The sequence below is a fragment of the Manacus candei genome, unplaced genomic scaffold, assembly GCF_025592945.1.
Source record: "Manacus candei isolate 608988 ecotype Guabito, Panama unplaced genomic scaffold, ASM2559294v1 h1tg000065l, whole genome shotgun sequence".
NCBI lineage: Eukaryota > Metazoa > Chordata > Aves > Passeriformes > Pipridae > Manacus > Manacus candei.
In genome coordinates, this window is record NW_026138113.1 from 637,171 (window position 1) to 664,953 (window position 27,783).

The following is a 27,783-nucleotide window of genomic DNA, read 5'->3' on the forward strand; positions in this document are numbered from 1 at the left end:
CAGGCTTATTTTTGAAAAAATTGGAGAGCACCCTTTGCTGGTTCAGAGGTGGAGCCAACCAAGTGGTTAATTTTCAACTTGTCCCTGGACTGTCTTCTTCATTGGCTCTGCATTTCCTCAGAGGGGCCTGACTGGTTGATGATTATTCTACATGTGCTTTCCAGGCTTTTTTCCCCCCTCATCTGGCTCAAAGAACAGGGTTGCAGAAAGCCCCTCTTTGGAATGCAAGGAGAAGTTTCTTATCGCTTCTTCAGGCTACACACTTTGAAAATGAATAGTTGTGTGTTTGAATACTGATAGCCAGGAATTGCTATCAGGAACAGCTGGAATGCTGAGGGCTGGTGACTGCTCAAACTGAGGAACTCCCAGAAATCCAGGAGATATGCAAAGCTTGCTGAGGAGAACAGGGAGAGGAGCATTTTAGCTCTGGGCAGCATCACTGCAGCCTCGAGGTAAGGAATTTAAGAACAACTTAATAACAGATTTTGTTAAGAACAAAAACCATCCCCTAATTTGGTACAGACTAGAAATAGGAACAGGCATAAAGAACCCTGGTTACTCCTCTGCTCACACAACACTTGGAACCAGGTGAATTGTTTGTGTTTCTTCAGTGGGGAGAACAGATAGAGATGTTTCCCTGCCTCACATTTCTTAGAGATGAAAGCAAGAAGAATGTTACTGTCTTCCTATTTTCACCTGCAATTCCAATAACTTTTCTGACTTATGTGAAAGATGTGTATGAAAATCTCACCCTTGCATTTTCTTTGGGATATTTGCTCTCCCTCCCATGGCCAAAATCCATGTCAATGGCACAGATGCTTCCTCTGGAGACTTCCCAATGTTACACATTATTACAGGTCAAGTGGGAATGAAAATGGGGAGCCACTGAAAGCAGAGTTATCCTTTCCAATGGCAGAGAGGCAGGGATCCAAGGATGACCCAGCACAGCAGAGCCTGAGCCAAAGGGTCCCCTGGCAGTGACAAACCAGGTCCAAAGTCCAACCAGGGAGCCCAGACAGGAGCAAAAGGTAACAGGGCTAAAGGGCAGCAGCAACAAGAGTGCAAAGTCCTTCCTGAGGACAGGGAAAAAGACAAACCTGAAGTGACCCAACAGCAGAGTTGAGGCCAAGGCTCCAGCTCAGGCTTAAATGGGCTCCTGGCCCCTGGGGGTGGGTGGAGGCTGCAGGTGAGGCTTGTCAGGGCCATTAAAACTTGGTGGTGGTCTCAGGGTCATGGCAGAGCCAAAGGATTGTGAGGCCTTTAATAATTCCCTTGTCAGAATTGACAACACCCATGTGATTATTTTCTTTCATTAAATACACAGGTGGGTGTATTTTGAAAGCTACAGAATCTATCAATGACAGAGCAAGAAGAAAGGATAAATGATAATACTATTAAAATTAACATTCTGCTATTAGAAATTTGCCATTAAACCCAACTCCTTCAGTAAATCATAAAATACCTGTGAAATATTTTTTAATAGTTTTCTGTTTGTTTGTTTGGGGGAGTTGTGTGGGTTTCTTGTTTGTTTGTTTAACAAACTGTTGTTTTGAATTAGAAACTTCTTTGCTTGGTGATATTTTCGTGAAACACCTGCCTGTCTGTAAACTCTTATCACAGAGGGAAATCTTCCCATGGAAAATTTTACTTCAGCCTAAGGGAAGCTTTTCTTTGATGCCCACACTTTGCTGGGACACCTTGTGTGACTCAGTTCAGCAGCCTGGCAACCACCTCTGCTCCCTCTGGTTATTCATTCTCCCTCATTGGGGTCCGCAAACAGGACAGAACATTCCAGATGTGCCCATACAAGTGCTGGGGAATGGGGAATAGTCCCTTGATGTGCTGGAAAGCTCCAATACACCCCACTATGCCATGAACCTTCCTCGCTGTGAGGGTGCACTGCTGACACATGTTCCACATGTTCCTCAGGATCTACTGGAGAACACCTGGAACTGCAGAATTGGAGAAAAGCTCTGTCTCCAGAACTTTTCAGTCCCCAGGTTGTAGGGAAGCACAGGATTACACCATCCCAAAGTGCAGGGCTTGAAATTTGCCTCTGTTGTGCTTCCCGCAGTTCCGGCTGACCTGGATCGCCCGGATGGCTCCGAAGGGCAACTCTGACACGTGGGGCTGTGTGGAAAGGTGCTGAGGGGACATTCTGTCAATCTGGCACTTTATTTTACCCTCCACACCTGAAAAAATAGGGTTACATTGCAAATAATTTTGAACACGTGTCTAAATACATGCAGGTCCAGAACTAGGAGATGGTCAAATTCTGCTTAGAGTAATAGAAGGATAAAATCCTCTAAAATCAATAGGTGTAATGAGCTCCCCTTCAGACTTTATTAATCCTAGTGGATCAAAAAAGAGTCATGATGATGATGGTACCTGACCAAGTAAACATGCTCTGGGGCAGACTTGAACAACGCTGGGCAAACATCAGCTATGTAAGGGAGGGAAAAGGGCACAGAACCAGCTGGAAGTGGGATTCGGGGAAGATCACAGTCAGGCAAAGTGTAAATACAGGCCTGGGGCCAGTGGCAGATTTCTCAGAAGGGAAATAGCCTCCCATCATTATTTTTCCATGAGGTATTCAGGGAGATGGGAGAGTATGTAAATAAATAAGAGAACACTGAGATCACGCCTGACCCTTCTTGCCTTGTTTCTCAGACTGACAGAAATGACCCTGCAAGACCATGAACTTTGACCAGCCAGATGACAAAATGTGTAACAACATTTTTCTGTCTGCTGAGGGAATTCAAGGCCTTTTCCTTCATCCTCATCCATGAAAATTAGGAATATCCTCATCAAATAAAATGGAGTTTACTCAGCATAAACCAGAAGTGAGATCAGAGCTGGAAAAGAGAATGTTACAGAGATAGGTGAAGTAGGTTCAGGAGCAAAACCCACTTGATCCTGACATTTTTCTGTTATAAATCAAAGACCAATTCTGAGAGGACTGCAAATGGATGTGGTGTCTGAAAAATAAGCGATGAGGTACCTCTTTTTGGAGGTGGAAAACACACAAGATTTCAACAGCAGAGAAGTTTTCTGTTGATAAAAGGAGAAATCACTGAATCACAGAGTCACTGAGGTTGGAGAGCCCAACCTGTGCTCCATCTCCCCTCTGTCACCCAGCCCAGAGCACTGAGTGTCACATCCAGGCCTTCCTTGGACACCTCCAGGGATGGGGACTCCACCACCCCCCTGGGCAGCCCCTTCCAAGGCCTGACCACCCTTTCCATGGAGAAATTCCTCCTGATGTCCTGATGTCCAACCTGAACCTCCCCTGGCACAGCTGGAGCCTTTTTCCTCTGGTCCTGTCCCTTGTTCCCTGGGAGCAGAGCCCGACCCCCACCTGGCTCCATCCTCCTGTCAGGGAGTTGTGGAGAGGGAAAAGGTCCCCCCTGAGCCTCCTTTTCTCCAGGCTGAGCCCCCCCAGCTCCCTCAGTTGCTCCTCATATGCTGGTACAGCACATTTACAAATAATATTAATATTGTCTTGTTTTAAAAATGTATTTTATGTAACTTTTCATTAAGAATCACTGTCCCAGTATAGGACCTGCTGTGTTCACCAGGCTGGGTTTGTGTCCCTCTCCAGTTACAAGAGACGTTGTGCAGAGTATGAATAAACTCAAATAAAAGCTGAATAAACAGAGGAAGTTCAAGTACTCTTTTTGCTTTTAATAGCACAGGGTGTGGTTGAGGATTTTATCCATAGGAACCAAAATTATTCCTACAGAGTTCTTACAGCAAATCCTCTGGAGTTACTTCTGTGCCCTGCTCACATCTTGTGTGTTCTTCATCCCTTTGTTCCTGTATCCTCTTGCTCAGCAGTGAGGATAATTAGGAATGCCTGTCACTTGTTTAAACAAATGCTTTGTTTGGCAACCTTTGTTTTCCTGCTGCTGCTGCAGCTGCAAAATCGTGTGCACAGTGTGTTAATTTTTTACCTTTGATGCTATGAAAGGTTTTTTTTTTTCCTAACAACAAAAAAAAGGAAACCAATGAATAAGATACCAATCTCTCCTGATCCACACAAAATATGTGAAAGCAGCAACTTCCTCAGAAAACAATAGTAAATGAATGCTGATACAAGGGTAAAATAAGCTGGATATTTCCTGGAACCAAATGATTCTTCATAACATGGTAGAGAAATGGTAGCACAGAAATAAAATGCAAAAGAGAGACTAGAAAAAAAAAAAGAGGATGGAAAGGGTGAGGAAATAAAACAAAAAAAACCCTTGTTTTATTTGGGAACACAAACTAACAGGGCAACAAAATGTATTTTCTTCTTTAAAATTAAAAAACTAAATTGATATATTACACTCTGAAGTTTTTACTCATTTTTATATGGGGGAAGGAAAATAAGAATGGATTTGATGTAGGCACTTGAGCAAGTTACCATGATTTAAATCAGAATATAACTTCCAGTGTGTCCTAGTTAGGACAGCTGGGACCAGTTCATCACTGGATGGGTGTAACCCAAAACTGTGTATTCTATAGCCTTCCATGCCATTTCCCAGAAACTGTTTTCAGTAGACTATTTACACACACTGCCCAGAGCAGCCTGACTCCTCAGGCTGCAAACTGGGTGTTAAGAGGCCTGCGAGGTACAGAAGGGTGCTGCTTCCCTGTCCTCATACCCTTGGTGAAACTCCCTGCCCTGAGGAAAGTACTGGGCATTTCTGCCTGAACTGGAGAATAGATAACCTTGGAGTCTTGGAACTTTTTTAACCACTCGTGGGATTCAGAGGAAAACTGCAGACCACCACTCTCAACTGGACTGCAACCACCACTCTTGACCAGACTGCACCAGCACTCTCACCAACAGGTTTTCCCCTCTCCTTTTCCTTTGGACTCAGGGGGCCCAACAAACACCACTCTGGTTCATGCCCCAGGGTGCTGGGTTATACATTTGGGTTTTGTGGGTTAAAACCAATTGTTTGTCTGTATAATCGTGCTTATTGTGTTATTTTATTAAATTGTTATTCTGATTTATAATCTCTCTTTTAGGTTGAGTTCATTTTCCCCTGCTGGTTTACTTTTAAACCAGCACACAGTGTATCAACTTCTTGCCGGTGTTTGCTCATGGACAGACTCTTATCCCGTGGTGAAATGAAGCCCTTGTTCACTGAAGGGGGATTTTACTGAATTTCATCCAATTATTGCAGAAAGAGTCAGGTGAGCTCATTTTTTGAAAGCTCCTAAAGCTCAGGAGATTGTGAAGCACAGAAAACAATTCCCCTGAGCTCAGTCATTCATGTGTTCATGTGAATTAAAGACTGAAAGCCAAATTTGGGCCTTCTGATTAAGCACAGTGTAGGTCTCCACTGGAGGTTGGGAACAGAAAGATCCTCTTTCTCCTGCTGTTTCCCAAGATTTGCAGTCAGACTTTCTGAAGTGTTTGTCAGGTCTGGCTGTGTCCATCTCCATGGCACAAGGGATAAGCTGTGATAATGGAGTCTTATTGTGATTTATTGGTGTAATTCAAAATTGTAAAAGGAAACATCCCCTGCTTTGAGAAAATGATAGGAAAAAAAAATCCAAAATCATTGCTGTGGTAAAGAGGTAAAAACAAGCAGTAAGTTAATTGTAGATTCCATCTTGCTGGATCAGAGTGGACTTCCTTCCTGGCACAAGGTCCTGCAGCCTTTCTTAGTGATAAACTGTTATACTATTGGTTTATTGTGCTGTTATCTCTGATCAAAGTTGCAGAGATCAGTTGGATCCCGCCAGTATTTCCAGTTAATTTGACCCCCTTACATAAATACTATAATTGGTTTATGACAAGCATAGTTTTTTTGTTTGTGTTGTGTTGAGAAATGATTCCCGGGCTCTGCAGAGGAGCAGGATCTCACACCTTCAGCAGAACAGGAGTTAATAACCTCTGGGAGGGGATAAGAAATCAGGACAGCTTTTATATCAGGCTGGTTTAGGATAACAAAGGTTTTTACCAGCAGCTTCCCACAGCAGGTAGAACATCAATATTTCTATCCCTGTTTTCCAAGCTGAGACCTGGCAATTGCTTGAGTCCAGCAGACACTCTATAGCAAAACTATCACAGGGCAAATTCCTGCAGCAAAGTGTGAAATAATCCTGTGTGAAAAGTCAGTTTATAAGTAGTTTAACCTTTGAACTGCCTAATCTACTTGTGAAGGGAGAGAACACAGTAAGTAAATCAACAGACTCAGCTGAGCAGTTACAAATCTGGATACAGGAGCAAGGCTTTTTCTGACACACCAGCTGTTAATTCCCAAGCTCATGAAAACTCTTTAATACTGAAAACTTTGATTTGAGAAGGGACTAAAACACTTTTGAACAAAGCTACAGCACCTGAGAACAGCATTTCGACCCAGGAACAGCCCCATTAGGTCTGGAGTTGTATCTGTAGGATAACCAGTTACAGCTGAACTAGAGTGGATTAAGCATCTTATTTAAGGAATATTTTTATACAAAAGTCTGAAGGTCACCACTGAAGCTGAAAAATGAAGTATGGTGATGGTCTTTATTGGGCAACACTGTGATATATAAAGATATAAAACAGTCTAATCTCTGTCTTCTTTCAGAGCCACTTGCATACTTCCTCCATGCTTCTTTTTTGTGCTTTTGCATATTTTTATCCTTCCCAGGAGGTGAACAGACCGTTTCCCACCTTCTCCCTGCCCTTCTGTTCTCACAGCACACGCAGGAGCAGAGCAGCAGCAGAATCAGGTTGCTGAGTTCATTTAGCAAATTCCCACTCACTGCCTCTCTTCAGCTGTGCTCTGAGCACGGGGACATTATCCTTCTTAACATGACAGCTCTCACCCAGCTCATCCCACTTCAGGTGTTCAGGAGCTCTGGGAGGAATTTGATGGAAGGAGCAGAGAAAGGAGTAAGGGATGGGAATGTGCGTGAGTGGCTTTTGAGGTGCAGATACACTTTGATCTGCTGGGCGACAACTTGCTGGCCAAGGACTGTGGCAGGTCTGGAAGCAGTAAAAAAGACATGGAATAATGAGGTTTGCAGTGGTCCTGAGACCGCTGTTGGAGGAGGAACAGCAGGCCATGATCACAGGCTGGAGGATCAGTGCACACAACACTGGGCTGTGTTGTCCAAAACGTCCTGGGGAGCACAGGGGGGTTCCTCTGAGCCAGAGGGTTGTGTGGAACCCTCAGGGCTCTGTGTGTGCTCAGGGTGGGCACAGGGTGAGGGGGCAGTTGTGTGGGTGAGGGTGTGGGGTGGTGAGGTGTGGACTTAGGAAGGACGCGGATGGGCTGGAGTGTGTCCAGGAAAGTGAATAGAGCTGGGGAAGGGGCTGGAGCAGCAGAAGCTGAGGGAGCTGGGGGGGCTCAGCCTGGAGAAAAGGAGGCTCAGGGGAGACCTTCTGGCTCTGCAACTCCCTGACAGGAGGGGGGAGCCAGGTGGGGGACAGGCTCTGCTCCCGGGGAACAAGGGACAGGACAAGAGGAAACGGCCTCAAGCTGTGCCAGGGGAAGTTCAGGTTGGACATCAGGAGGAATTTCTCCATGGAAGGGGTGGTCAGGCTTTGGAAGGGGCTGCCCAGGGGGGTGGTGGAGTCCCCATCCCTGGAGGTGTCCAAGGAAGGCCTGGATGTGACACTCAGTGCTCTGGGCTGGGTGACAAGGCAGAGATCGGTCACAGGTTGGACTCGCGGATCCCGGAGCCTTTTTCCCACCCTCAGTGACTCCCTTATTCCGTGATTCCGTGACTACACTTCCCGGCTCGCCCCGTGTCCCCCGCGCGTACTACAGGTCCCGGCGTGCTCCTGCGGGGGCGCGCGCGGTGCCCTCTGGGAGCTGTAGTCCGGTTCTGCCCCTCGCGGCGCCTCGGCGGCGCAGGGCGGGGTGGGGGGGGAGGGTGTGATGCGCCCGGCGCGCGGGCGCGGCGCGTGCGCGGCGCGGGCAGCGCGGCGGATCTCTCGCGAGGAAGGACGCCATTATCGCAACCGCCGCACAAAACACCACGAGAACTCGGCACCCGCCTCACACGGTAACGCGGCGCCCCCGCGGGCGGGCGGCTCCGCGCCCCGGGCCGCCCCACGGCCCCGCACGGCCCCGCACGGCCGCACCCGCCGCACACCCGGGCACACGCACCGCGCACCCGCCGCGCCCCCCGGGCCGCGAGCCCGGCGGGGAGGGAGCGGCCGAGGCGGGGGGGCCGCGCGCACCCCCCACTCCCCATGGCTTCCCTATCAACCCGTGGTTTGATACTGGGGAGAAATCCTTCGCAAGGCCCTGGCACAGGTTGCCCAGAGGAGCTGTGGCTGTCCCATGCCTGGAAGTGTCCAAGGCCAGGTTGGAGACCGGGATTGGAGCAGCCTGGTCTAGTGGAAGGTGTCCCTGCCTGTGGCAGGGGATTAGAATTAAATGGTCTTTAAGGTTCCTTCCCCGGGGCTGGAGGTCACCCCCTGCAGGGTCAGTGCTGGGGTCGGTGTTCCCCCAGGGGTGTTTGGGGCACGGGCAGGTCGGAGCCGGCGCTGCAGGTTCGGGTTGGGATGGACGGGATGGGATGGGATGGGAGCGCTCCCTCCATCCCTTCTCCTGGGGCAGGACGCGCTCGGTGCTGCCGCTGCTCCGGAGTGGTCACGGACAGGGAATATCCCTGGGATCCCTCACATCCCTCAGCGGGAGGAAAACCGCGTCCTGCCGTGCTTTAGTGTGTGGTCATGGAGTGCGAGAGGGGGTTTTTTGCATCCATATCGGGGTTGGTGTCTTCTACCCTCTTCATACCAGTGAGCTGTTCGACTAAAGAGAGTAGGATTAGATCGGATATTGGGAAGAAATCCTTCCCTGTGAGGAGGGTGAGGCCCTGGCATGGGTTACCCAGAGAAGCTGTGGCTGCCCCATGCCTGGCAGTGTCCAAGGCCGGGCTGGATGGGGCTTGGAGCAACCTGGGATAGTGGAATGTACAGGGGATGGACCTGGATGGTCTTCCAGGTGCCTTCCAACCCAAACCATTCCAGCATTCTCTGAACATACTCAGTCTTCCCTTTGCCCTTATTTGCAATTCAAGTGTTGCCTTTTTTGTTTTTTGTTTTATTTTTAAATCCTTGCACAGTGGGAAGCTGTGTACTTCACCAAATATAGTCATTTTATCCTGCTATGGCACGGATAGTTTATGGATCAGTTTATTTTTGGAGCTCTCCAGGGAAGATTTTTTGAAGTAAACAAGTGTTATTAGCAACTGAGCAATTGCTACAGTGGAAGTGGCTTTAAATCATTATTAAATTAAATTGGGAGTGGTTTTTTTGCTATTTTTTTGCCTTCTCTATGAGGTCTAGTGCCCTGTCCATGGCAGGATTTCAAGAAGCAGAAATTTTGAATGTTTAAATTAAGAATTTAAAATATCAAGCGAAAAAGTGCCTTTGTCTGAATTTCGTAGTGTAGTCACTGAATTTGAAGTGATTCTTGAAACTGTGGGATTTTCTCTGTTAGAAAGTATTTATATGTGTATAAATATATTTATATAAAACAGATGTTCTTAGAAATGGACCAGAATATGAGGGATTTGATTACTGTGAGCACCTTGGCAGTAGTTCAGTTTTCACTACCAGCTGTTAGGAAGAAAGATTATATATTTATTGAGAGAATAAAATGATTGAGGTTGGATTTGGAAACATTTTGTCTCCTTCAGAGGATGAAAACACTTTGTAAGTTTTTTTTTTGTTGTTGTTGTTGTTTTTTGATTTTTTTGTCTGTTTTACAGTAACTGTGGCCTTATCATTTTCATTACCCAACCATGTGTAAGTTTTGTGGTTACAGGACAGGTGTTAATTATGTTTTTTTTTAAAGGGCTAATTGATTAATAACACCCAGAATAATTGAGTAGTACCATTGAGAGGGGTACTAATTCTCAATGTCCACAGCTGCAGGGGCTCCACCAGCACTTGTTCCACTAAATGTGTTTGGAAAAGGCTCATTTCCTGCCTGTGCTGGTTGTAACAGGGACAGCATCCTTGCTCTGCAGTTTTGGGGTGATGAGGAGAGGAAAGATGAGCTTTTACTCCCAGCTCCTGTCACCAGAAACTCTAATTACAGATTTGCTTTGACTTTGCAAGGAGTTGGGCTGTCCCTGGGATTCACATCCACGGGAATTCTGGGAAGAGACTCCCATTTGCAAGGACTTGAGGTGTCTCTTTCTTGAGCTTTTCCCTAAATTGGTAGAACACCATTTGTGCAGGAACGACACATGGTTTTATTTTGTCAGAACTTGAAGGTTTTCCTCTTATTTCATTGGAGAAATCCTTGAATTGGAGTTGCTGGGATTGAGAGAAGATTAGAATTAGAATCACAAAAGGTCTTTGTAGATGAAACTTTGCCAATAAAATTTTGGTCATAGACTTATTTCCTTTAGTTTGGAACTTGATACTTAGTTATTAAGAGTAATTGAAGTAACTTTATTTTCTGTTGTTTTTTTTTTTCGTATTCATTTAAAGACTAATCTTTTTTTTCCCCCAAGTAAAAATAAAAAGAATCAACTGTCTTCAAAGTCACATCAAACACTTGTTTCCTTGCAGTTTTAGGTTTTTAAAGCTGCTGTTCAGTGCTGAGTTTTCCCTACCAGTTGTTGGACTGCAAAATACACAGAAGGTTTAACTTCGTCACATCCTTTGCCTTTAGGACTTGAATAAAATAATTTGTAATGTTGTCTGTTGAACAAAATCATTTTATCTTGTTTCCTGTTTGTAACTCCTGACTTTAGAGCACTTAAGGGAAAAAATACGTGAAGTTCAAGTTCTCCTCTGAAAATCGGAGCCTGTGTTGTGGTGGAAAGGAATGGAGGGAATTCCTGGCAACTGGGAAGTTACTCACCCTTTATGTCCCTGCTTCTCAGGCACAAATGTGTTACATGTGCCAACCTACCTCCCATATCCTGGGAATTTATAATGTTGTAAGTTTAAAGCTGAGTTTAGTTTGTTTTTTTTTTTTTTAACTAGAGGGAGGGGGAATGACAAACTGGGATCAAAAAAATGAAAAATTGTGAGGCAAGGTGGGGGTCAGGCCAAGAGGAAATGGCCTCCAGCTCTGCCAGGGGAGGTCCACATTGGACAAAAGGAGGAATTTCTTCCTGGAAAGGGCTGTCAGGCATTGGAAGGGGCTGCCCAGGGAGGTTTGGAGTCCCCATCCCTGGAGGTGTCCAAGGAAGGCCTGGATGTGGCACTCAGTGCTCTGGGCTGGGGGACAAGGTGGGAATTGGGCACAGGTTGGACTCGATGGGCTGGGAGGGCTTTTCCAACCTCAGTGATTATGAAACTATTTCAGAACATGAAGAATTCATTTTATGTTCTCCTATTGAAGTGATCTCCAGTTTATAAGTATTTTTGGAAGAATGTTAAAATCCTGGTATCCCTGTTTTAAAGCGGTGCTCAGGTCTGTTTGGGCGGCTGGAAAGGCTTCTTTTTCTAGGTGGCTGCAGGACAAAAATCTGTTAGAAGACTGGAGTAAGCAGGTTACTTGTGTGTTTGATATTGGCCATCCTGCTTTTTGTAGTAGCAGCCTGTGCCAATGCTGGGGTCTGTCCTTGACACCCCTGGAATTGCTGGATCAGGAAGTTTTCCCAGTGTATAGAAGATGAGCAGTGCATTTATCAGGAAAGATATAAAATGATAAAAAATTAAATTATTCCCTTTTTTTACTAAAGTTTCTGTTTTAAGTAAGCTGACAGAGGGAATTGCAGGGTTAGATGGAATACTGGGAAGAAATCCTTCTCTGTGAGGGTGGTGAGGCCCTGGCACAGGTTGCCCAGAGAAGCTGTGGCTGCCCCATCCCTGGAAGTGTCCAAGGCCAGATTGGACAGGGCTTGGAGCAACCTGGGATAGTGGAAAGTGTCTCTGCTCATGGAGTGAGATGAATTTTAAGGCCCTTCCATCCAATTCCATGATTTTAAGGGATGCTTTGAGTCTGACGTTGTGGACCTACCTTCACTATTGGGATACACTCTGTCAACATTGCTGTCATGCTGATCATCTTCCCGAAAATAGGTCTTTCCCCAACAGCTCTGGGGTGGTTTGGAGTTTATTGAGGTGGAAAAGAAAAATACTTTTATATAAACAACATGAAACTAATTCTGGAAGTTTGTTCTTTGAATTTCATGGAATCATGGAATACCCTGAGTTGGAAGGGACCCACAGGGATGGATCATCAGTCCAACTCCTGGCCCTGCCCAGAACGCCCTAACAATCCCCCCCTGTCCTGAGAGCACTGTCCAAACGCTCCTTGAGCTCTGGCAGCCTTGGTGCTGTGCCCACTGCCCTGGGGAGCTGTTCAGTGCCCAACCAGCCTCTGGGGGAAGAACCTTTCCCTGTTATCCACCCTCGCCCTCCCTTTAAGCAGTTGCAGGTTTTTTGGAGCTGTTATCAATATAATTCTCCATCTAGTGGATGAAACCAAGAAAACAACAGGACAGACTTTGCTGTCTGGGCAGGTCTTGTCTCCTATTTGCTGGTTTTCAGCAAACTGTACAAACTGTACCCACAGTGAACGACCTGTGTCTGGAATAATTCCAGCAGGATGGTGAGAGCTGAGCTCTGCCTTAAGGCCCCCAGTCTGGAAACACTTAGATCCAGTCCCTGGGCTCGACTCATGGAGTTCAACGGGGTTAAATGGCTGTAAAATTAAATTCAGCCCTTTCTGTGTGTCCAGGCACCTGAAAGTGCTGCTGCAACAGGTGTGAACAAATCCTTCCCAGCTCCCTTGGGAATAATTCCATCCAAGCTGTGGCAGTGCAGGTGTTGGCACGTGACATCAGCAGGGCTGTTTGTGCAAGATCCACAGGGAATTCGGGCTGGAATTGCTGGTGTGTGACCACCCACTGACATTCCTTGTTCCAGAGCATGTCCAGCACCTGGGAGGACACTGGGAAGCAGGGAAGTGTATTCCTGGAGTGCTTGTTGTATGTTGTGTTGGGATTGTGGCCAATGACAGTGTGGTAGAAGAGTTGGGAAAAGGCATCCAAGCAAAACAGCAGCTTGTACCAGGTGGAATGAAAAAACCACCACCCTAAAAAGCTGAATATTTCTAAGAGCAAGCCAATAAAACAATACTAATGATGTGAGCTGTCCTGGTAATACTTGAGAATTTCTACCTCCCTCTGAGATTTTGTACACTAAAAGTTTTCAGCTCCTTTGTTCCTGGAGCAGCCATTACATTTTTTGGGTTGCTCTCTGAATTTAAGGACTTGCAGTGGAGTCCATGAGCACAGTATCCCTGGGAGTGAGATTTATTTTATATATCCATCTCCAGGATGTTGTGGCTGTTGTCTGGGCTTTCCCAGATAAGGAATGTTTCTGTCATTTTTGGGGACAACAGATATTTTTTTCTGATCTTTGGCTGAACCAAAGCTGCCTTTATATTGTTGCACTCGTTTTTAAACTGTTAAACTGAAATGCTTGTGCAGTTTTACTATGAAATTTGAAACACTGTTTTTACTTGCCCCTTAAGGTGGGTTGAGCATAAGGATGAAAGCTAAACAGATGCTAAGGAAGATAATTCTCCTTTGTAGTTTTTGGTAGTAATAAAGAAGTGTAAATCTGATCTCTTATCCCCTAAAAACTGATTTTCAACCTCCCAGAAAAAGGAGCTTCTCTTCAGAGAGCTGGGGCACAAGGGAGGCTGGCAGCTCTTGTATTTACAGTGCACTGAACCCTGTATACTCTTGAATTGTTGCTTTTTATCCTGTTATTCCTCCTTTGTTACAGTAACATTTGCACTGGTGAGGCTCCCTTCCAGCTGCCAACCCAAGTGACTTTATCCTGGGGGAAAAGCCAGGCTTTGGGTTATTTAATTGTTGTGAGTCAGAGAGCAAGAGTAACAGAGCCTTGTTGGGTTCTGAGCCGTGTAACACCCAGGAATGACTTCAGATTATCCCAGTTCTGTCCCTGGGGCTGCTCATGGAGGTGGTTCCTCTGAAGACACCACAGGGTGGTCAGAGCAGACCCATGTCCAGGTTAGGGGGTTATTCTTCAGGAAGACCTTCACCTGAACAATTTTGTCCTGTCCTTGGGGTGCTTTTTGCTGGGATTCCATAGTTTGCTTCCCGAGTGGATTTAACTGAGCTGGGGATTGTTCCTTGCACAGAGACTTAAAGCTCAGAGGCCCCTTGGGCTGGTTCCCTGCAGGGATGAGACCTCAGGGAAGCTGGGCTGACTTAAATAAAGTTAATGAGTGTTTTGTCCTCTGGATCTGCCCTGTCAGGGGGTGGATGATCTTTCCACTGGAATCCCTTTATGGCATAAGGTCATTTTACTTCCTCACTTCTCACAGAGCACTAATCCACTGCCATGTGTTGAATATATTCCCATCACTGAGCTTGGCTTCCCAGTCACCTGCTTTGGAAAACTTTTGTAAGTGCCAGGAGATCAGAGTTCTTGGAGGATGAGGAACTTTGTCCCATCCACGGTATATATTGGGCTCAGAAAAATGGGCTGCTGGGCTAAATTCATTGGGTGAATTCATTCAAGGGGAATAGTTTTCCACTGCCTGAGGGCAGGGTTGGGAGGAATATTGGGAAGAAATGCTTCCCTGTGAGGGTGGGGAGGCCCTGGCACAGAGAAGCTGTGGCTGCCCCATCCCTGGAAGTGTCCAAGGCCAGGTTGGATGGGGCTTGGAGCAACCTGGGCTAGTGGAAGGTGTCCCTGCCCATGGCAGGGGATTAGAACTCAGTAATCTTTAAGGTCCCTTCCAACCCAAACCATTCCAGATTCCAAATGTGTTGGTATAATGAGGAATATATTTGAGAAAAAAATGACATGTTTGAAAGTTGACTTTAACTGATTTAAAGGAAGAGTGTAAAGTGAAGAAAGGGAAAAATATTTGGGGCTGTGGGGTTGGGCAAAGGCAAATGACATCCTTCCCCTTTTCTCACACAATCAGCACTAGATATTGGCATTGTTGGAGTATGACAGAAGTTTGTTTATTTATCAATAGCACTGAGAAATGTTATCCAGGAAAATGATCAGCTGCTCCATAAGAGAAGTCCAATAAACACTCCAAGTAGACCAAAGCTTTGGAAAAAATGTATTTTTTTTTAAAGATAATATTTACCCTCCCTAATTAGTATGAGAGACAAGATTTGTGTTTTGTGCATGTTTTTCTGTGTTAACAAGGCATTGGATGATTTTGATTATCCACTTTGGAGTGCTGCCCCAGGACTTTGTAAAGCCATCAGATATTGCAGTAAATAAGTTTGTTTACAAGGCACTGCTCAGAAGAATTATTCTGAATTACTGTTTTAAAATAGATTAATTAAATTAAATTAAACTTGTGTGTGGAAAAGCTAATCTGGAATTCAGGTGAATTTAATTTAGTTGCTTACTAGTATTAATTTGCTTAATTAAACAAAGGCTGATTTAATTCTGTGTTAAGTGTATCAATTCTGAGTAAGAGTATTGGCAGATATTTAGTGCAATTTGTCTAATCTGCTTTAGATTTGTACCTTTAGCTGTCTGTGATGAGTTCTTCTGAGTGTTCCAGTACTGGAGCCACCTCCAAGCAAGTGATTGTAGGGAGGGATTTAAGCTTTTTGCTCTGCTTTTTGAGGCAACATGAGATAATTTTAACTTTGTGCTTATTTATCCCACAGGAACAGGGATCTGGTGGGTTTGTTAGGGGAGGGGATCAAAGTAGGATCTGGAGTGGAGAAAGGGGGACAGTGAAAGAGCTGCTCTGGGAATGGGCTGAGTGATGCCAGAGGTCTGAGGGGTTGCTGAGATTTCACAGAATCCCAGAATCACTGAGGGTGGAAAAGGGCTCCAGGATCATCGAGTCCAACCTGTGACCGATCGCCCCCCTTGTCCCCCAGCCCAGAGCACTGAGTGCCATGTCCAGTGGTTTCTTGGACACCTCCAGGGATGGGGACTCCACCACCTCCCTGGGCAGCCCCTTCCAGTGTCTGACCACCCTTTCCATGAAGAAATTCCTCCTTTTGTCCAACCTGAACCTCCCCTGGCACAGCTTGAGGCCGTTTCCTCTTGTCCTGTCCCTTGTTCCCCGGGAGCAGAGCCCGACCCCCACCTGGCTCCCCCCTCCTGTCAGGGAGTTGCAGAGAGTGAGAAGGTCCCCCCTGAGCCTCCTTTTCTCCAGGCTGAGCCCCCCCAGCTCCCTCAGCTTCTCCTGGTGCTCCAGCCCCTTCCCCAGCTCCGTTCCCTTCCCTGGACATGCTCCAGCCCCTCAGTGTCTCTCTTGAAGGGGCCCAGAACTGGACACAGCACTTGAGGTGCCTCAGCAGTGCCCAGCACAGAGGGACAGTCACTGCCCTGCTCCTGTGGCCACACCATGGCTGGTACAATCCGGGTGCCATTGGCCTTCTAGACCACCTGGGCTCATGCTCACTCTGTCACCAGCACCCCCAGGGCCTTTCCCAGCGTTCCAGCCGCTCTGCCCCAAGCCGGGAGCGTTCCCTTGTTGTGACCCAAGGACAGGACCAGCATATCCCCTTGCTGACCTCCTGCCGTTGGCCTCAGCCCGTGGATCCAGCCTGTCCAATTGGAAGGCACCCATGGCTGGAGTGGGAATGGAGGTGGAAGGAGATCCCTCCAGTACACACCATAACCTGGTTTTGGTGTTTTCACTGAGTGAGAGTCGAAGGAGCCTTTTCCAACCCCAGAACCCCCGGGAGAAGCGCTGAGTTCAGTGGAGATCCACCCGGAGTGCTCGGCTGGGTCAGTGTGAGCTTGGCTGGCCAAGGCCTCCAGAGCCAGTGAATTAATGGGATATTTTCTATTGCCTGGGAGAACCTGCCTCTCACACCCTCCCCCAGATAAGATAATTGACTGCAAAATAGCTCTCTGTTGATCCAACTTCCACATGCTGGCTGTGGGAGGAAGAGTGGGCACGTTCCATGTCCCTGGTGTAGTTTATCCTCAGCTTCCCGGCTTTCTGCTAATATTTCTGTTTTATAACTTAATGTTTGTTCCAGGTAATAGTTCAGCACTGGCAGCTCAGTGCCAATGTACATATACTTAATTTAGAATTAATAGGCACTAGAGCTTCAGCCAGAAGAAAAAAAAATAGGGGAAACAAAAAAGGAGAATATAGAGCAAATTTCAAGAAGAGAGGTGTTTTACATGGAGCAATGCTGGTAAATACTTCACTGACTAAATATATGGAAACTATATTGGGAAAGTTATTCTGAATTTGTTAACTGAAGCTTTTTGCAGCTGATAAACTGATCTAACTCTCATCCTGTTAAATTTTATCTGGCTTTTACCCTTGGTTCTGAAAGCAAGGTCAGCCCACTGCTAAAATTTACTACTATATATTCAAATTGTGAATTTGGAAGAGGGGCATTTTATTCACAGTGTGATAACTGCTGTGGTTGCAGTTTCCTTGGACACTGCTTTTCTAATCCACACATCCAGTGTTGATACCAAATTTATTTGTTTTTCCCTTATGTTTTGATCCAGGAGCTCACTGTGACAGCACAGGGGAATTTTGTTCTGCCTGTCGAGAAGGCAGGATTGTGTCCCTCAGGAGGTGGCTGATGGCTACGAGATGTCTCTGATTTAATGAAATTGTACTAAATTTGTTTAAATGGCAGTAAATTTTGATGTTATGGAGACTCATTGCTGTGTTGTAGCTGTTCCAGTTGTAGTTGGTGGTTGTGCCCTTGTTTCAGGGCTCTGGGCCAGAATATTTCGGTATTTCTGGTGTGAGGTTGAACACTTTCAGACTGTGACCCGTGAGAGGGGGAGAACAGGTGTTGGAAGTGTGAAATTATTTTATGTTTGTGTTGAAAAAAGGTTTAATTCAGTGATATTTTATAATTAATTTTGAAGGCACGTGGTCTGATTCTTGGGGTATCTTGTGCAGGGCCAGGAGTTGAGCTTTAATCCTTCTGGGTCCCTTCAAACTCAGAATATTCCATGATAAATATGTGCAACACATGAAATATTAAAACCATTGCAACACCTTCAGAATGCTTTAAAAAATAGTGGTATATTTGTAGCTCTGACTGATTTAAATGCAGCACATCAGTGAAATCTTGAATCCTGTAAATAACAAAGTGTTTAACAGTTGGGTTTTGTTCTAGTTTGTCCTTTTTTAGTGAATGTCTTCCCTCAGGTTGAGGTGTTCTCACTATTCCAGGCACTGTGTGACATGAGGAGCCAGCTGCTTTGTTCTGTCCAGCCTGGCTGGGCACCAGGATTTCTCAGAGATGGCAAATGGAATTTGCCAAAATGGCATCCATGTGCACAACTGGATTGCCAGGGATTTTTGGGAGTCCTGCCACAGTCTGTGCTGGCCCAAGAGTTTTCACCATGAGCAGAATTTCAAATGACTCAGTATTGGCAGTGCTGGTGTCTTGAGCGAACACTTTGGAGTCCTCTGAGATGGGCTTGCTCAAGATTCTTCTCCTAAAAATTTATCCTCCACCTGTCTGGCTTAATGGATTTCTTGTGCTCAAGTGGAAGAAGGGAAGAGGAAAATCTGTGTCAGTGTTAAGGGATGAATTATCATTTCCATTGGTAAACCTCAAATTATATCCAGTGTTTTTTACTTAAGGTTAAAAAGGGAAAAAATCCACTGATCCCTTGGTATTCCTTGTCCATCCCTTCATAAACTGTGGGAAGGCACAGATATGAGTGATTCTAGTGATTTAAATTCAATTTTACAGGCTGAAGGTTTCTCTTAAAACACTCATAAATAACCTTGACAGAGAATTCCAAGGGAGCAGGGCTGAGAAATATTTTGGCTTTAAAAGCAGGACCATATTCTGAAAATGAATTAATCAGAGTTGAGCTGCAGAAAAACCAGGCAACTTCATACTAAAGAAAAAAGGTCAAGTTTTGCTTCAAGTCTAGTTTAATTTGCTGTGAGGAACTCCTTGTTCTTACTGAATTTGGGAAGATTTTAGAGACCTGTAAAGATTCATATGTGAATGTGCAGTAATTGCAAATCCTAAGGGGCTTGGGAGCTTCATGTGCTTTTGTGAAATAAGACTAAAGTCTGATCACTTCTGAGAACTAAGTAATAATTCATAAGTTAAAACTTTGCAGTCCAGGAATGGTCTTGTACGTTCTTAGACCTTCTAAAAAAAAAAAAAATCAATTTAAAAGAAAACATTTCATTTTGGATATTGTACTAATGAGCTGCCAGGTCTGTGAACCTGAATGTTCTCTTAATCCGTTGGGAAAGTGCAGAAAGGTGGATCAGCAAGGAAAGCTTGAGCTCAGTCCTGGAGGTGCTGCAGGTCTTGCAGTGCTTTGCTCTTTGAGGTGACTGGGTAAAATATCCATGGATACCACTGGATAATCACTTTGTAGGTTGGTCATTTCTTTGGGAATCTCCTTTAATAGCAGAAGAATGGAAAATAAAGGCAGTGTTGTTGCATGACGTGTATCTCTGTTAACATTCTCCCTGCTGCTGTTTTCCAGGATTGCATGACGTGTCCAATTCCTGCCTTGGGGACCTGCAGTGGTGTGTGAGGGATTTGCTGCTGGTTCTGAATGATGTCAGAGCAGGATTTGTCAGATGTTGTTCAAATTGCAGTTGAGGACCTGACTCCAGATGACCCAGGTACCACTTACAGCTCTGCCCTCAACGAGGTGGAAATCACTGCTGGGCTTTACTTAGAAATACAAACCAGGCTGCAGAGTTTTTTCCCAAAAGGTGCTTCTAAAGACCACATCCCACATTTTCAGTAGCTTCACCTGTGTATGTTCAAACCCTTTAGATGAGATTATTTGATTTATTTTGCTTTCCTTTTAAAGGCTTTATTGCCTTTAAGGCTTCTTTTTGTGTAGGGATAGATTAGTCCCAAAAACTGAATGAAATATGACCTCCTGCAGTCTTTTGGTTTTTTTCCTTTCCCTCAAATGGGAGCTGTCACCCATCTATTAGGGATTGTTGTTTTACTTGTAAAATAGTTTCTCTCCTACGTTATTAAAATTCTTTGTACAGTAAAATTGAAACACACTTCTGAAAGCAAATATTATGATATCCCTTACTTAGAGCTTGACCTACTAAGCAAAAATATATTGAGATCAGCTCTAGATCTTGATCCTTTGTGATGAATGATCAACGTGGCCTTTGAAGTAAGTGAAAGAACAGTAACTGCAGTTATGGAAAACAGAAACACAGACCAAAACCTGCTTTTCTGATACAAAATTAAAAAGTTCCTTCAGAAATATTCCCAAATATTTGGAGGAGAAACCTGTCCCTGCCTTGCTGATGACTTGGGGCTCAGGATTGTCTGGTGGGGCGTGGACAACCTTCAACAAGTCTTTGCTCAGTTGGTACAGGAACAAACCTGGTCAGATCCCCATTGTCAGACATTTAAGAGAAAAGCCAAGTAAATGTAAGAGAATCCCTGCAATATGTTAATTAGATACATTCTACGTTCTTTTTTCTTTCTTCTTTTAATGTATTTTTGATTTCAGCCTTGTCCTCTTGTGTTGTGAACTCTGGCAATGCTCTTTTTTCTTTGCAGTTGTGTTGGAGAACCATGAGGTGGCAGATGATGACGTGGAACCTGCTCTGAAACGTCAGCGCATCGAAATCAACTGCCAGGACCCCTCCATTAAGGTGACAGTGCCTTTGGTGTCATTGCTAATACCAATTAAGTTCACTTTCTTAGGAAAATATGCTAAAAGAATGTAAAATAAATTGTTTATACAGAATGCTGGAATTATTCATGGCCTTCTTGTAAGTGCTTGTTCGTTTTTATGCATGAATTTTAAAATCTGGATGACTGTCTAAAGAATTTTATATATAATATAAAATATCTGAATAATTCCAGTGACTCAAACATCACTTTTGGTGCATTTTGTCATGAAGCCAGTGAAGTTGACTGAAAAGATAAACTCGAGCATGTATTTATAGTACAATTTGTAGATAATTTCAGTGTGTTTTAAATTATTATTTGAAGCCACCAATGTTCTCCTAACAGATAATTCATATTTGGTTCAGGCTCAGTAGCTCAGAACTTCCCCCGCTGTTCTCACTGGTTTGCTTTAACGTTGTTTTTTGTCTTGGAGCATAAGTTTATGACTAATATTTTATGCCACACACATTAAATAGTGGGTAATTCTGTATTTTTGGAATGTTCATGGAATCTGAAGCTCTGTTGAAAGAGCAGCAGCTCCATGAGCCAGCGTGGTTTGGGGTGTTCAGTGAGTGCAGGGCCACAAGATGGCACAACTGCTGTTTGCAAAGCACAGTGTGTGTGACTTTTCCCTTTAAGGGCCTGCTTTCCCAAGAGAACCCGAGTAGAATATGTTTTCTTTTGCAAAAGATTGCATAGGAAAACAGATTTTATTTATTTGCTTTCCTTGATTTGCTGTTGAGGAGAAAACTGAAGTGAGCAGCATTAATTGTCTCGAAGGTTATTTGTGTTGATACAATTTCCACTGCGATCATCTGAATTTATCTGTTTGGACAGGAAAAACACTTAGTTAACTTCATCCAGGAGGATGCATTCATAGATTTATAATCCTTCTGTTTTAACATGTGGAATGGAAGGCTTTGGCACATGACTGGAAATGATTTTTGTGGTGTATGAAATCATCCCTACAAAGTGCTTAGGTGAAAATGCTTTTGGCTCGTGTGCTTTTGGCTTCTGAATAAAAATCTGGATGAATCTGAGAATGCAAAAATGCTCCTGAATGTCATCAGGTTTGAACAGGTCTGAGTTTTGTCACTGCTAATTCCTTTAGAATTGTTTCCCAGTCACGTTTATCCGAAGCTTCCTCCCGCGTGTGTCGCCGGAGATAAATCCGTGTTTCAAATGAGCTTCTTCTGCCTCCTCCCCTCTGCAGTCATTCCTGTATTCCATCAATCAGACAATATGCCTGAGGCTGGACAGCATTGAGGCCAAGCTGCTGGCACTGGAGGCCACCTGTAAATCCCTGGAGGAGAAGCTGGACCTGGTCATGAACAAGCAGCACAGCCCCATCCAGGTGCCCATGGTGGCCGGGTCCCCGCTCGGCGCCACCCAGACCTGCAACAAAGTGCGATGGTAAGGACACGTCACTCACCACCGAGCTCTTAAAATAACAGCAATCCACTCTTTGGGCCTTTCCTTCTGTCTGCAGAGCTGTCAAGAGGCTGTTCGTGGAGGTAAAATTAATTTATCTTGGAGGTAATTTCTGTACCAGTTTCATGATGTTACTCAGAACGAGTCCATGGACACTTTGCAACTCTCACATTTCATTTTGACTTAAACCAGGCTCATTCATCCATCCTCTGGAAAAGCCTCAGACAGGTTTTTTAGGCTCTCTTTGCTTTTATTTATGTAGCTGTTTTGACTTAATGAGTTCATCATCATTCTAATTGCTTCTCATTTTACTTCTATTCACCAGAAGTACAATGGAGTTTGTTTTATGGACTTGTTTTCTAAAGGCTCCTGCTAGAAAAATATCTGTGCTTATTTTGGAGTTAGAATTTGGAGATGGAAAATCTAGTGAATAATCTAATGCACTTTGATGAAAGAGCAGGCTTGACCTGCAGTTCCTTGGTGTATGAGCTGCCTAATATGGTTTTAAATATCTGAATCTTGATGTTCCTGTCATTTTACTGTGGAGATGAATCCAGACACAGGAAGCTGCTTATGAAAATACTCTTTTCTCTAATAATTTTTTCCTCCTCTTTCATATTTTTATAGATAGAAAATACTTAATGCTTCTCTAAATACCTACTTTTTTTTCTCCATTACAAAAGCGTTTAGGCATTTAATTTTTCTTTAAAATAGGTACTGTGTGTCTACCTTTTCCTCTGCTCTTGAAAGCTTCACAGTCATACATTGAAAAGGTCAATCATGGCCAAGTTCTATAAGAAAAGAAATAAAGTACATGGAATAACTACTTGGATCATACAGCAAGTAACTGGAGTATCACACCAGTGTTTTTGCTAAATACTCTTTTATCAGTATTTCTTAAAGAACCTTCTCTAAACCTGGGGTGGGTTTTTTGTCGTTATTTTGGAGATCTTCAAGTTCTTGTGCATTAGCTGAACTTACTGTTTGTGCACAAAAGACTTGAGAAGCCTTTTTAGAAATGACCCCTTTGGGACTCTATTAATTCTTGTTCAGTGAATGCTTTCCTCTGTAAATTGTACTATTTTGAGTTTCTTAAGGGATTTGTCAGACCTGAGCTGTTTTGGTTTGGTTTGTTTTTTTTAAATCTCTGTAACCATCAGAAAGCTATCCTGTGTAACAGGGAACTTGGCATTTAATCTTTTGCTTTGAGTGTACAAATTTTTGCTGACAGCTTCTCAGACAGTCTGAAAGTAAATTTAGATAGAATTCTTGAAGACTCTGAGATTCTCTGCCCCAAATATTTGTTGGTGTTGGTCTGAAGTTGCACATTATCAAACCTGTGGTGCCAGTAAAGCACTGAGGGCTTTTTGTTCCTGAGCAGGCTGTGGCCTCTGTGACTCAAAAGAAAATAGGGCTGGATGTGTTTAACTTGGCATTGATGACACTCCAGTTTCACAGGGACAGAATGTTTCCCTGAATTCCCTGTGTCTCATTCATAAAAACCTTTATCACTTGTTGATTATTGCCAATTAAAGCCTGGTCTGGTTTGTCGACTCTCTGTATCCTTCCCTCTTCCCCTTCCAGCACAGAAGGCAGAGCTTCCACTGAGAGTCAGTGTGGTCATAGAATCATGGAATGGTTTGGGTTGGAAGGGACCTTAAAGATCACTGAGTTCTAATCCCCTGCCATGGGCAGGGACACCTTCCACTAGCCCAGGTTGCTCCAAGCCCTGTCCAGCCTGGCCTTGGACACTTCCAGGGGTGTGGCAGCCACAGATTCTCTTTTCCTGCATAAAACCTTTAGGAAAACAAACAAACCTAAAGAAATGTTATAAAGGTATTGGTATAAAACCTAAAATACCCAGAATTCTATTTTTAAATTTTTTTATGTATTTCTTTTTTCTGTGAGTTACAAAATCCTTTACCAACCTAATTGCATTTTTATCAGAAGCATTTTTATAGATTATAGTAAACTATCCTCCTCTGCTAATCCAGACTTTTAGAAAGAATAGTAATTCCTCAGCCCTTATCACGGAGTAGTTCAGTCTCTGGTGGATATTGTTCACCTCTTTCCTGTGTTCACTGCAGTTGATACTATAACTCATTAGGTGATTTAAACCACTTTCCAAGTTTAATTTATGGCTAATTTTTCTTTCCTTTTATTTCATTCAGTGATGAATAAATTAACATTGTAAACCTTGAGGATTCTTACTGCCTTTAAACGAAGTTAAGAGCTAATTGTCCCTTCCTGGAAATACCCGAGGACCCTAAATTTTCAGGAATATTTTACTTTATTTATTTGAAGTAGCCAGTTTGAAACAAAGCATGGCTTGAGGAGCAGAGTATCCTGCAAGATGTAAGGTTTATTTTCAAGTTGCAGGTACATTACTCAGCCTGCTGTGAGCCTGAGCTCATACACTCAACTCAGTGCCTGAAAAAATATTTCCCTGGAAGCAGATTCAGCCCTGGAGACAACTCATGGACGTATTTTGGGGGTGAGAGAGAGTGGAGTGCTCCAGATAATTGAGTCAGCGATTTGGGGTGTTAATCAGAAGGTATTATAAAGGTTTTATTTGGAGAAGCTTTGGAGTTCATCAGGTTTTCAGAAGTTCCTGCCACTCTCTAAGCAATCCAGGTTTATTTATCCTGTCTTAGGTCAGAGCCTTTCCTGGGGCCTCATCCAGCAGTGTTTTTAGTGTAAAAATTGAAGTTTGAAACAAAACCACAAATAGACTTTTGTCATTGCTTTGGATGGATCCTTTGGGATCAATAAATTCTCAACCTTTTCCTTTCTGTCATCACTCAACTGGGAGCAAACATTTATTTAAATTCCAAGTTCAGGTGTCCTGTCTGGAGCTTCCCACAGTGAGAGTCCTGTGTAACGGGGTTTTTCCTCAAGGATTCAGGAGGAAGGGGCTGAAGGAAAATGGCACAATTGTCTGGGCTCTGTTTTCACAACATTCTCTTTGGTTACACTCACAACTGGGGAACAGAGTCAATATTTACACGATGTAAGATCATCACTGAAACTTCATGACTTTGGAGGATTTTACCCCTTTTTATGTATTTAAAAATTCTGTTTAAATCCCAAGGTTTTTAAAGAGCACAGAAATAGAAGCCAAATTTTGATATTTTTGATAAATTTTGGCAAAGTGGAATTTTGAGTGAGGGAGTCAGAACTCGAAGTGATAATTGCATTTTTTGGGCCGCAAAGGTGTTACTTTCCAGGCCCTTTGGGGCCTCTGTTTTCACTTCTACTGATAAAGAAATAAAGGGGTTTCTTACACTTGCATTAATGTATGAACACACCCACTCTGTTTTCAAGCTGAATGTATGAAACATGTTTTGAATGGTTTTCTTCCCTAAAGGAAGTCGGTGACCATCACCTTAATGCCAGCAATGAGCAGCATTTCATCCTGGAGGAATTGTTGGGGCTTGAAATATGTAAGTGGATGGATGAAACCCCCAAATTTCTTCCTGAGGTACAGAAGACACGTTTATCTGAAAACTACAGTGCTGACTTGCATTCAAAAATTCAATTTCTGAAACAGAACTGATGAAATAAAGGAATTATTTGATTGTCTGTCAGCCCCTCTTATCCTGCTTATTTTAGTTTCTTTGGCTTTGGTATGAAAAAAACCCAAATCCAAATTTGACATACTTAATTCCCTGAAAACCATGACAATGCTTTCCAAAGTCTCCTAATTTGTCACAGAACTTGTCAACCTTAATCTCTGGACGTTTACAGATTTTTATTTTACCCACAGAAGAACATGGATTTAACTCCCTGCTGGGAGTTAAATGAACTTCTGTGATCTGTTATATTTATGGTCAATACAACCTTATATTGAAAATAGTGGCTGTGATTTTTCTATATTTAAAATTCCCACAGGACTAAGAAGTGGCATCTTGTTTGTGTCCAGCAGTGTTTGCATTGGAATTTCACATTCCATTTTTGTTGCACTAAGATATTGGGGAGCCAAGTGTTTAGTAATTTGGTGTTGGGATTTGATAAATTGAGAAGCAATGTCTGACTTCCAGACAGCATTAGGGGGAGAGTGCAAGGTCAGGCATGGAATTAAAATAACAATTTAATACCAGCAGTTCATCTGTGTCTTGGAGAGTTCAATAATTCCTGCGTGGATGGGGTGGAACTCAATGTATAAAACTTTGCAAACTGACCAAGATTTGAACTGTGGGCTCATTCTCCCAAGTCCAATTTTTCTGAAGTGAATGGTTTCTCAAGAAATATCATTTATAATAATCCAGTGACTCAAGTGAGAGCTGAGCAGAGTCTGAGAAATGGATGCAAAATGTGTGGCTTGAGTGTTTTCAGTTGTGATGGTGCTGTTTAAAATGGGCTTGTGAGGCTTAAAATGCTAGAAATGAGCTTTTAGAAAGATATAATTTTGAATTCTTAAATAGAATATACACTGAAAATCAAGTTTTAGGTAATAAAGTTCCTTCAGGTTTTAGACAAAGGTGTCAGATGTATTGCATGGTTTGGTATTTTGCTCTTTGCCAGGTAATCCTACAGCAAGTTTTCCTGGTTGTTACTCTTAGCCCATGATCAATGTGAAATCCTTTAATTTGGGAGGTTTGAAGGATCAGAAATAATCCATGATCACTCTGAACCACATGTGGAAAAACAGTTTATTTATTCCCACTCAGCTGAAATCCAGGAACTTTGGGTCTGAGACCTCTGTGAGTCCTTTTAGTTTCATTTTAGAACCAATATCCTTTAATTGTGAGGGTTTCTGGGAAGGGAAGAAGAGGAATAGCTGGGAATCAAACAGGATTTGAGTTTATACACAGATTAGGGGGACATTTACTGGTCTAATTAGTGTCTAAGAACATTTAAACCCAATTACAGTATTAAAATGTGGGTTAACCTGACCCCTTGCCAAATCCCATAGGATTATATTAGCTGAATTCCAGGGAAAGCAGAACATTGAATTCCATGGCTCCATGAGCACAGGCAGCTCTTGCTTTCCAGGAATAAATATAAAGGTGCATGACTTGGAATTTGGTTCATATGGCTCGTGCTTTTCCTTCTGCCTAAATAAACAATTAAAAAATTCTTGTATTTAATGAAATTGGAGAGTTTTTACCTCTTGAATATTGTAAAATGGGATTATAATTTAGTGAAAATCTTAATATATACGTGAAAGTACGTGTTACATACTGTATATTTTAAGAAGTAATTTATTAAGCATATAACAAACAGAAGAGGGCAGAAAAGTCCTATATATTCTTTCAGGTTCCAGTCTTGAGAACTTAAATATTTTGGCTGTTCCAGTCTCTGGGAGTTTGAAAATCCAACGGTAAGAAACTTTTCCTGTGAATTGGGTATTTAATTCTGCAAGTGCAACAAATGAAAGGAGTGAAGAGGAAAGCAGATAATCAAATAGTGATTAAAGGGCAAGGTTTCCTCTGCCTTTGGAAATGGAACATTTAGAAATTAGATTATGAAAATTTAGAAATGCAGGTTGTCTTTTGAACTAATTTGCATACCAGTTTATAGCAGATTGAAGTACCGGTAATTCTGTTTTTAAAAATTGCAAACCCAACTGCTTTTCTCTTGGAAAATAATCCACAGTAGTATAGTTTAAAAAGAAATAATCTCCAGTGTTTTTGGAGAGTCCCAGTTTTACTTTAAGCAAGAGGGAAAAGAGCAGTAGAGGGATGCAGAGCTTCCCAGGCGTGGAATGACCTCAGCAGCTGGACTTGATGATCTTAAAGGTCTTTTCCAACCTTTTTTGGTTCTGTAACATCTCTCAAGGTTGGTAATGTGGCAAGGAGCCAG

The 27,783-nt window shown here is 43.5% G+C and overlaps 1 protein-coding gene and 1 long non-coding RNA gene across 4 annotated transcripts in view; both read left to right on the forward strand.

Annotated features, from left to right (window-relative positions):
• Nucleotides 1-87: 87 nt before the first annotated feature.
• On the forward strand, nucleotides 88-4,321 carry LOC127479151 (uncharacterized). The gene is made up of 2 exons (XR_007907471.1): nucleotides 88-452; nucleotides 2,075-4,321. It is a non-coding gene; the product is annotated as an uncharacterized LOC127479151 (long non-coding RNA).
• A 3,553-nt stretch (nucleotides 4,322-7,874) lies between these two features.
• BANP (BTG3 associated nuclear protein) overlaps nucleotides 7,875-27,783 on the forward strand; it is a 120,820-nt gene continuing 100,911 nt past the window's right edge. Inside the window, exons 1-4 of one of the 3 annotated variants that reach the window (XM_051805733.1) lie at nucleotides 7,875-7,995; nucleotides 19,379-19,520; nucleotides 20,434-20,528; nucleotides 21,761-21,960. In XM_051805733.1, coding sequence (XP_051661693.1) covers nucleotides 19,451-19,520; nucleotides 20,434-20,528; nucleotides 21,761-21,960 — 365 coding nt within the window. In that variant the 5' untranslated portion in view covers nucleotides 7,875-7,995; nucleotides 19,379-19,450. Of the gene's footprint in view, nucleotides 7,996-8,033; nucleotides 10,897-19,378; nucleotides 19,521-20,433; nucleotides 20,529-21,760; nucleotides 21,961-27,783 lie in introns of those variants that run through there. The other 2 variants (XM_051805732.1, XM_051805734.1) reach the window with 2 other exon arrangements.